General features: G+C 35.9%; 1 protein-coding gene across 1 annotated transcript in view; it reads left to right on the top strand.

Moving 5' to 3' along the window:
• Positions 1 to 8,859, top strand: part of cfap44 (cilia and flagella associated protein 44) — a 19,977-nt gene extending 11,118 nt beyond the window's left edge. Inside the window, exons 21-33 of the mRNA XM_016441991.1 lie at positions 725 to 930; positions 1,018 to 1,180; positions 1,255 to 1,432; positions 2,495 to 2,962; positions 3,036 to 3,239; positions 3,318 to 3,513; positions 4,216 to 4,344; positions 4,856 to 4,986; positions 5,084 to 5,200; positions 5,307 to 5,508; positions 5,674 to 5,834; positions 8,099 to 8,233; positions 8,483 to 8,859. Coding sequence (XP_016297477.1) covers positions 725 to 930; positions 1,018 to 1,180; positions 1,255 to 1,432; positions 2,495 to 2,962; positions 3,036 to 3,239; positions 3,318 to 3,513; positions 4,216 to 4,344; positions 4,856 to 4,986; positions 5,084 to 5,200; positions 5,307 to 5,508; positions 5,674 to 5,834; positions 8,099 to 8,233; positions 8,483 to 8,731 — 2,539 coding nt within the window. The 3' untranslated portion in view covers positions 8,732 to 8,859. The remainder of the gene's footprint in view (positions 1 to 724; positions 931 to 1,017; positions 1,181 to 1,254; positions 1,433 to 2,494; positions 2,963 to 3,035; positions 3,240 to 3,317; positions 3,514 to 4,215; positions 4,345 to 4,855; positions 4,987 to 5,083; positions 5,201 to 5,306; positions 5,509 to 5,673; positions 5,835 to 8,098; positions 8,234 to 8,482) is intronic.
• The last annotated feature ends 1,549 nt before the right edge of the window (positions 8,860 to 10,408 follow it).

The raw sequence follows: 10,408 nt of genomic DNA, 5'->3' as shown, positions 1-10,408 counted from the left end.
TATTTTTGAGCAGCAAATCAGAATATTAGAATGATTTCTGAAGGATCATGTGACTGGAGTAATGGTGCTAAAAATCACAGGTATAAATTACATTTTAAAACATATTCAAATAGAAAACAGTTATTTTAAATAGTAAAAATATTTCAAAATTTTACTGTTTTTGTTGTACTTTGGATCAAATAACTGCAGGCTTGGTAAGCAGAAGAGACTTCTTTAAAAAACATTAAAAATCTTACTGTTTGAAAACTTTTGTAGTGTAGATATGTTAAAAAATATAAATTCTGTCTTCATTTACTCGCCTTAATGTTGTACCAAACTTGTTTGATGTACTTTCTTCTGTGGAACAAAAAAGAAGATATTTTTAGGAAAGTTTCATCCTTTTTGTCCATATAATAAAAGTCAGTGGGGTCCAAAACAACATCGTACTTACTTAAAGTAAAAAAAATATGAAAAAAGTCATATGGGTTTGAAATGATATGAGAATGAGTTTCTGAGTAAACTATATACAGTATTTAAAGATGTTTCTCATAAACCTTCTAAGGAAAAATAGAAGTAGATACAAATGAAGCAATTGTAATATAGGGCTATAAAAATAAATACTAATCGAAGCCCGTTTTTGTAAATCTCAATTTGTAAATTTAATTTATTGTCATTGAATTGTAGGAAGAAACAATTGAGCATCACTGCTTTTGTTTATTCTTTCATATTGCTGTTGTCTCTGTAGGTTCTGGGAGTCAGTGGTGGAGGACACGATCACGGTCCATGCGTTTAAGAGTGGACATAAGGTCTCTAACTACAGGCTGCTGGCTCTGTCTGCCATACAAATGCACCTGCACCAGCATGGCACAGCGGCATCTCAGAGCGGACTCATGGAACAGGATCACTGGCAGAGCAAAGCACAGCCTGGCAAAGAAGCCAGCAACATTTCACGTGAGACAGGATTAGTGTGTTAAATTAACATTTAGACTTGTGTGTGTGCAGTACGTACAGGTCATCGTTCTCCTTCTCTCTAAGCAGTGCAGTATGAGCTGGTAACAGATCCGGTGATGCAGTCGGGAAGCATGCAGTCAGGGTCTCGTAAACTGGCCAGCAGAGAGGCGGAGAAACTCCGTAAAGCTGCCGAGAAGGCAGAGAAAGCCCGAGCCATGATAGAGAAGAGGAAAAAAGAGTGGGCAGAACTGTAAGTACCAGTGTGTGTGTATCTTTCTGTCTGTGTTTATGAGTGTGTGTGTAACATTGTTAATGCTTCCTCAGCTATGCCTCTAAGCCTAGTGAGGACTATGAGGACCCTAAGGATGTGGAAGCGATCCGATTGGCTAAGGAGAAAATGGGCGACTTTAAGCTGAAGTCAGCGAAAGACTTTACTGTTCCTGAACACCTGCGGATGAACGTGGAGAAGAAGAGAGTGCAGTTAGTGGAACTGGAAAAAAAGGTGAACGATACAAATGTATCACCAAAAATGAAACTTTCTTGAACTGAAACATAAGCTTTCCATAACATAGAAGTAATGTTGTAAATGCAATATATTATAGAGAGTGAACAATATTACAATATGATGTTGCCAAATGTGTTGATAAACGTTGATAATTTGGACATTTTTAATATTTATTTTAATAAATGTTTATTTTAATAAATCTTTATACATTTTTCAAAATAAAAGTTTGAGCTGGTCTGCACTACCATTCAAAAGTTTAGAAGTCGGTAAGATTTTCATAGTTTTTGAAAGATTTATTTAAATAAAAATACAGGTAAAACAGTAATATTGTGAAATATTATTACAATTTACAATCAACAGTTTCTATTTTAATATATGAATGTAATTTATTCCTGTGATGGCAAAGCTGAATTTTCAGCAGCCATTACTGTAGTCTTCAGTGTCACATGATCCTTCAGAAATCATTCTAAATATACTGATTTGCTACTCAAGAAACATTTATTATAAAAGTTTATTACTAACTTTATTATTAAAGTTGAAAACAGCTGTGCTGCTTAATATTTTTGTGGAAACCATGACACATTTTTTAGGATACTTTGATAAATAAAAAATTCAAATGAAAAGCATTAATTGTGAAAAATAAACATTTTGTATGATTGCAAATTTAATGCATCCTTGTTGAATACAAAGTATCAATTTCTTTTTAAAAAATCTTACTAATTTTAAACTTTTGAATGGTAGAGTACATTTTCTCCTTTTTTGCATACTTTTGTCAACAAAATTGTTGTTTTCATCAGTAAAAAAAATTTTTAGTGAGTCAAATTTTTGAAAAATTATCAAAATTAAATAAAAAAAAAACATCATTCTGATTTGTTTCTCGACAAAAAAAAGAAAAAAAGTGGATCTCATAACAATAATTGTCCATTGTTATGACAACCTCTTTATACCTCTTTTTGTGGCTTTTTAACTAAAATAAGCCGAGCTCTTATGATCTACTAAATGATATGTTTTCACAGATGTTTGCATGTGGTGGTCTATGTACTTTTCTATATGTTACAGATCTTTGAGAAGAAGTCTGAGATGAACTCCCGTGTGATGGCTCTTCGGGACAGTAAGGTGGAGATTGTGTCTCAGCTCCAAGCCCAGGTGGAGCAGTTACAGGAGATCCAGCAGCACCTGCCACCTGAGAAGCGTCGTCCACAGCCGGCTGTACCTGTCTTAATGCCAGAAGAGATGCCAGAGAGGAAACACAGATACACCCGGGCCACCTTGGAGCGTTACGCCACTCTTAGGGACAAGATGGCTTCCACTGGCCTGGAAGAACAACAGGATGAGCAGAATATCCTGGAGCTGCTTGAACAAGAGGCGCAAGGCACACACACTGAGGCTCAGGACACACACATAGAGAACGATGGTGAGGAAACACACTCTCATAAGCAGGAAGAGGAGCTCACAGAACTAGAAAAAGAGATGAGAGATATTGAGGAGATCAGAAACCTGTGCCAGCAAGACCAACTTCTTAAACAGGTGAGTTTGGTGTGTTAGGGGGATTATATTTATCACAATCCTTCAAACCATCCTTCTTTCAATCTTTCTGCAGATGGAGGAGGCAGTGTGGCGTTTCGACGCTGAGTTGTGTGTGTTGCGTCACGAGAAGCAGGAGTTGGATGTGTACATGAAACTGGCTGATCTGAGACATGTGACGCTTTTTGAGGAGCTGCTGCTTCTGAAGGAGTTTGAGAAGAGGGAGGACATACTACAGGAGCGACTGACCACCTATATACAGGAAGAGGAAGAAATCAGGGTGGGAGTGTTTTCATTTGCACGTGTATTTAGTGTGTCCAGTACAGAATAGTTTCATATTCAGCATTTTGTTTGTCAGGCCAAGATGCATGAAAATAAGAAGCAGATGGAGCTGAAGAAGAGAGACATCCTGAGACTTCAAGGAAAGGAGAAAACAATCGCTGCCACTTTTCAGGCCTCACTGGGGGAGAACAACAAGTTTGAGGAATTCCTCACCAGAGTGTTTAAGAAAAAGATCAAGCGTACAAAGAAGAAAGAAACACAGGGACGTGACGGTGAGCTGCAAGTGTTCTGTGTATTTCACTGGGTGAATCTCACAAAACCTGTCTAAAAGTCACATTTCACCCCAAAACTAATACAAAGAAGTCATATTTTGCATAAAGGCAATGTGTTAGGACTCTTGGATTTTGAATTAATTATTTTTTTTTTTCATTAATTAATCATTTTTCATTATTTTCAATATAATTAAGCAATTTTCATTACTGTCTGATATTTGTCTTCCTATTATTTTAAATGTTTGCAGTTATTAATAAACAAAAAAAATTAATTAATTAATTTTTAATAAATTAAAGACAGTTTAATAAATGTAACATCATTGTAATGGAAGCAACAGGTAGGATACACATAAAATTAGACTCCATCAATGGTTTTTTAGTATTATTTACATGCTAGTATAGTTTCTTATTTATTATTGTGAATTAGCTTTTATTTTAGATTTGTAGTTTTTGCTTTAATTTGAAGTTATTTTATGTGCTTTTGTGCTTTTTTAAAAAATATCTTAAGATTATTTTGTTTATTTCAGTTTTAGTTTTTATTTATTTTCAGTTAGCAAATTTAGTGCTTCTTAATTTTTTCATCTAATATTTATGCTTTAATTCAGCTTTATTTCAGTTAACAAAATGTTTGTAACAGTTTTAGTTTTAGTCAAGTTTTTGTTAATTCAAATGTAATATTCGTTTTGTTCCTCCTTCCATCAGGCGGTGATGTGACAGAGGAGGAAGATGACAGCGATGAAGACTCTGATGAAGAATCAGACGGGGATAATGATGAGGATTATGATGACCCTGAGACTGGAGTTCCCCTGGATGACAGTGTGTGTCCACCAAGTAAGATCAACAACCAGCTCCTCAGAGAACTAGTGTCTTGTTTGCACCCTGTTGTTCACCTGTGCATTGTACGTAATATATAACATACATTACGTTAATGCACACTACCATTCAAAAGTTTGTGGTCAGTAAAATTGGCATCAGATTTTTCTTTAAATTAACACTTTTACTAAGCAGGGACACATTAAACCGTTCAAAAGTGATAGTAAAAACATTTACAATGTAAAAAAAAATATTATAAATAAATAAAATTCTTCAGAGAATCCTGAAAAAAGTATCACCATTATAAAAAATATTAAGCAGCACAACTGTTTTAAACATTGATAATAATAAGAAATATTTCTTGAGCACCAGCATACAAGAATGATTTTTAAATTGTAATATTATTTAAATTACGATATGATTTTTACTGTATTTTTAAACAAATAAATTCAGACTTTCAAAGACATTCAAAAAATACATGTATATAAATCATGAAATATATAATATATGTCCTGTGTGTGTGTTTCAGACTGTGATCCCGAGCTTTTTGAGAACACACTGAGGTTGCGAGAACATCGTCTGGATGTGGAGGAGCAGCTGCAAGAGGAGATAAAAATTGTTGACGGTTTAAAGAAGGAGTATGACACACTGACCAAGAAAGTGAGAGAAATAGTTCTTTCCACTCCTCTCTCCTTTCTTTCTATTATTTCTTTTACAACAGAACAAGCCTAAAGAGACAGTACATTTGTTTTTGTAGGAGAAGATTGTGCAGACCAATCGTAAAGCAGCAGAGGGCGATCTGGAGCTCATTAACCGAGAAAAGCAGCAGAAGCTGAATGAAGTGGATGTGGTGGTGCCACTCAGACTGCATCAGGTGTGTGAACATAATTACGTGCTGATTATCTTTTGTGTTATATCGTTCATTGTGTAATTTACATCCAGTATCAAGTCTCTCTGTCTCTTTCTCTCTGTCTGAGCAGATTGAATATGTGAATAGTGGTCTATTACCGGGTAAGCTTGACTCAGCATTGGTCCTGAACACAGCTGATCTACAACATCTGGAGAAGCGCATTAAAGAGCTGCAGCAAGAGAAGATTGAACAGCGAGAGCTCTATAAACACGCCAAGCAACAACACGTACAGCTCAGACATGACCTTAAAGACATGGAGGCCAAAATAAAGGGTCAGAGGCTATTTCAAATCACACACTTGCTGCTAGTTGTAAAATGCAGCTGTAAAAACATACTATAAACTCTTACTTACAAACTGAGGGATGAGACAAATATATTTCCTTAAACTTGAGTTTCAGTGAATAAAGTGTTACATTATTAAATATATTTCTTTGCAGGGTCGGAAGTACGTTGCGAGCAGCTGATGCTCAAGAAGTTCGGACAGCTGGTTGACCTTGAGGTTCTGCAGACTCTGTCAGGCAACAGGAGAGTAGAGGAGATGAGACAGGAGATCAGAGAGCAAGACGCCAAATACACAAATGAGCTCAAACACTGGGAGGTTCAATGACACTTACCCTACCTTTGCCTTACACTACCATTTAAAAGTTTTTTAATGCTTTTTGAAAAAAACGTCTCTGATCAAAAATGCAATAAAAACAGTAATGCAGTGAAATATTTTTATTATTAGCCAATGATAGTATTATTATAATCATCATTAACTATGTAATGTTTTCTATTTTAACCCTTAATGTCTCCTTGGGGTCCAGCTGACACCATTTGAATTTTCCTTAGTTTTTAAAAAGTGTTCCCTTCATCTTAGTGACATGAGATTCTGTGACTTTTCCTAAATAACCTATCTAAACACACACAAATAATCTGGGCTTGATTTGGTTGTTCTAAAGGTGTTTAAAAAAATTACTGTTTATCGTTCTTGGGGTCAGAATGACCCCACATTGAAAATAAATGGTAAAATTATTCTTTTTTTATTTAATTTGTAAAAAAATACAAAAATAAAATTAATGCAGTATAAATCTGAAAATGTCTACATTTAAATAAAGGCCTGGTTCTAGAGCACAAATGCAAAGTGGAACGAACATTCTCTCTCATACACATACACACACACATAAGTGTGACTGGAACAGAGAGCATTATTGGCATATAAAATCAACAAATCTGGCATAAATCTGAAAATTTCCACACATAAATGAAGGACTGGTACTAGAGCACAAATGCAACATGGAACAAGCATGTTCACTAACTCACTCACTCACACATACACACACACACACACACACACACACACACAGGTGTGACACACACACACACCGGGTGTGCCTCACACGTCCTGAAAAGTGAAGCTGTGGGCTCTTTGATCGCCCCCTGGTGGCTGGCTGCAGTACAGGTCATAAACCCCGCCCTCTCCATGTAAACGAATGAGACTTGAGTCAAAATAAAAAAATAAATGACACTTCAAATATAATTTTTCCGAAGGATGGTTTTGGTCATTTAAGGTAGTTGTAATCACGCAACTTAATATGTTCAATTGTTCGTTTTTGTGATAAGTTTGATTTTAGCTAGTAATTTTATGCTATAAAAAACGGGGAATGTCGTTATGGTTGATTGGGTCTGGGGGAGTTTGGGCGGGAGTTTTTATACCGCGGCTCCACCTCACGACACTACTGCGCAGACTCTGGCTCCAAACGAATCTCTACTGCGCAGACTCTGGCTCCAAATGACGTCATTTACTCAAGATGGCAGTGGCAATACTCAGATGTTTTGGCTTCACTTTTCTATAGTGGAAGGAAGTGGAGACGCGTCGTCCATCTTTTTTTACAATCTATGACACACACTCACACACACACACACACACACACACACACAGGTGTCTGGGGCATTATTTAGATTACCTTTGACAAAATACAGACAAAATACAGATTTTTGTTGTTGTATTTTTTATGTATTTTAGAATATTTAAATATATATTCACAAAATTTATATCATAAAGTTGTGAGGAGAAATTGACACATCAAAAAAAATGAACTGAAAATGAAATGAGTCCCTAAGGGCCTCTGCTGGATATATGTGGTCATTGCACTTTTTTCTTTTAACTATAATTCCTAAAGTTTTTCCATCTAACCTGCAGATGGCAGTATTCTATCCCTAACACATAGACCAATGTGCAGAAACAATTCATATTTAATTTAGGTCATCATTAAAGTAATTTTTCATAAAAAAAATATTTTTCATAAGAAAACTAATGGTGTAAAGTAATTTTACAGTAAATAGGTAAAAAAGTACCAAATATCCATGAAAACGCAGCATAAATTTATAGTTGAGAAGTAAATAAAAAAAAGATATATCATTTATAATATTACAATTTTTTTTTTTTTTGCAATGCAATGTATTTCTGTAATGGCAAACTGCATTTTCAGCAGTCATTACTCCAGTCTTCAGTGTCATATGAAATCATTCTGATATGCTCATTTGATGCTCAAGAAACATTTATCACTGTTGATTTTTTTTGTTTGTTTTGTTTTCTTTGGTTTTTCAGGATTCAGTGAATTTAAAGTTCAAAAGAACAGCATTTATTTTAAATAGAAATCTTGTGTAATATTATAAATATCTTCACTGTCACTTTTGATCATTTTAATACTTGCTGAATAAAAGTATTACATTCTTAGCAGACTTAATATGTGAATAATAGTCTATTGTCATGTGAACTTTGTAGTGTGAACTTTTAAACAGTAGTATATGTAATGAACCAATTATTATGTTAAATTTGCCAATCTAGAGGAATTTTTCATGATTATGTGTGTTTACCAGGCAAAAGTTATAGAAGCAAGAGAGGCCCTGACAGAAATCACGAAACAAAACACAGAGAGACTATGTAAAATGAACAGCCTGCTCAGACAGAAAAAAGCATTGGATGAACAACTCAATGCCAGACAGCGGAAGACGGTATTTTCATTCATTATTCACATTTTATCACTTTCTTTATTGAATTCTTCACATATTTGTTAAGAAAGTCAAACTTCTGACATGATTTAGTTTACTCAATTCCAGTTTAAAACCATCTTGAACTGCTGCAATATTTACTGCAGTTTATTCACAAATGAAGCAGTAGCAGCACCTGCACCTGCAGCTGTGAATGTGCAGTATATGCAGGACACTTCTCAGACATTCAAAACGTGTGTGTGTTTGTTTAAGGTGGGTCAGTTCCGAGGCCGTCTGGTTGAGAAACAGGAACTGCAGAGGCTGCAGCAGCTGGTAGCTGCTCAAGCACAGGACATCGAGGCTGTCAATGATGAGATCCGTGCTCTTTCACGCAAAGACGGCCATGTTCTCCCTCCGCTCGAACCTGTCCTGCCTCCCATTCCCACCCTGCCACACAAACACACAACAAGCAATTCTGGTGTGCACAGGAAACTCAACCTCAGCAACAAAGCTGTGAAATAGATCCACACACACTTTTCCCTTAAGTGCAAAATCAGCAAGTTAGCACACAGACCTCAAGCTATCAATCTGTTCCTGTAGACATGTTAAATATGCAATTGTCTGATTGTAATAAATTCTTTCCTTGGTGATTTTAATGTGTGATGTGTCTCCTTCCGCCTGGGTTTTTCTATTCAGAAAATGCTCTGTAACCTTGGAGATTTTTCCCATTGTTTTTATCATCTTAATCAGGCAAGTTTCAAATCTAGAAAGACTGCAATCAAAGTGCGCACATCCAACAGGCCAAAAGCCCAATGTGGGTGCTCACTGCTCAACCACAAATTTCTCCATACTTCAGTCTCACATGATCCTTCAGAAATTATTATAATATGCTGATTTGGTGCTGCCTAATATTTTTATGTGAACCAGGAACCACAAATTTCAAACAGGATAAGCAAAGTTGGCACACCACAGCTCCAAAAGTAGAAAAATAATTATGTTCTCACCACAGGTGATGTTTCGAGCACTCAAGGGTCTTCATCAGACTGACTGATGATGAGCTTTTAGGCTTGAAACATCACCTGTGGAGAGAACATAAATGAATGTGACCCGGGACCACAAAACCAGTAATAAGGGTCAATTCTTTGAAATTGAGATTTATACTGAAAAAATAAGCTTTCCATTGATGTATGGTTTGTTAGGATAGGACGATATTTGGCTGAGCTACAGCTATTTGAAAATCTTGAATCTGATTGTGCAAAAAAAAAATCTAAATATTGAGAAAATCGATAATTTTGTCTCCTACAATGTATTGTTGGCTATTGCTACAGATATACCCATGCTACTTATGACTGGTTTTGTGGTCCAGGGTCACAAATAGGCCTATTTTTCTACTTTTGGAGCTGTGGTGTGCCAACTTTGCTTTCACGTTTTAAAACTAGAACGTGAAAGCACTACACAACCATATCAAAGAAATATAAAAAGGAATATCTGTACATGAGCAGTTAGCATGTGACAACATTGTGCTGTAGTGTGACATGCTATATCTAAGACTTGATTTGCATTCATTATATATGCGCTTTTTGTGAAATCAGACTCGACCTACTTAAGTAAACTAAAGTAAAATGATAACAAGTAAAAACGTGAAAAAAAATGCGAAATATGTTAACACTAAGAATATTATTAAAATAAATATTGACTAGTTGCATCTAAAAATATAAACAGATTTGTCTGCAGATTGTCATTTCCAAAAATACCTTCTCGTGTTTATAGTATCAACGAATAAACACATAAATTAAATAACGAAAGCTATTAAATGTAGCCCAGTAATCGTATGCAGAGAAACTGTGTCACGTCCTTTGTGTGACATTCTTGTGTTGTTGCGAGTTGCTGCAGGAGCGCGAGGCATGCGCGGCATCGGCGTTTGACGTGTGACGTCACAGGCATTGCGGCGCTCTCAGATTGAGAATGAAAGGAGGTGATACAAGAGGAGAGGATGATGAAGAGGATAGGCAAAATAAAACCAACTAAGAATTAAGGTTCAGTGGTTTGGGAGATTCGACGCCTGCTGTTGAAGACATTTGTAACAATCCCGGTGTAACGACAGTGAAACAATCCGACAATCTAGGTCCTCGGTTCTTTAGAGACAAAAGCTGAATTGAAGTCTGTGCTTTATGGTTGACGTGACTAACGCCGTTCATT

Source organism: Sinocyclocheilus anshuiensis, unplaced genomic scaffold, assembly GCF_001515605.1.
Source record: "Sinocyclocheilus anshuiensis isolate Anshui unplaced genomic scaffold, SAMN03320099.WGS_v1.1 scaffold195, whole genome shotgun sequence".
NCBI classification, from domain to species: Eukaryota; Metazoa; Chordata; class Actinopteri; order Cypriniformes; family Cyprinidae; genus Sinocyclocheilus; species Sinocyclocheilus anshuiensis.
This window is presented reverse-complemented; position numbering and strand designations above follow the sequence as displayed.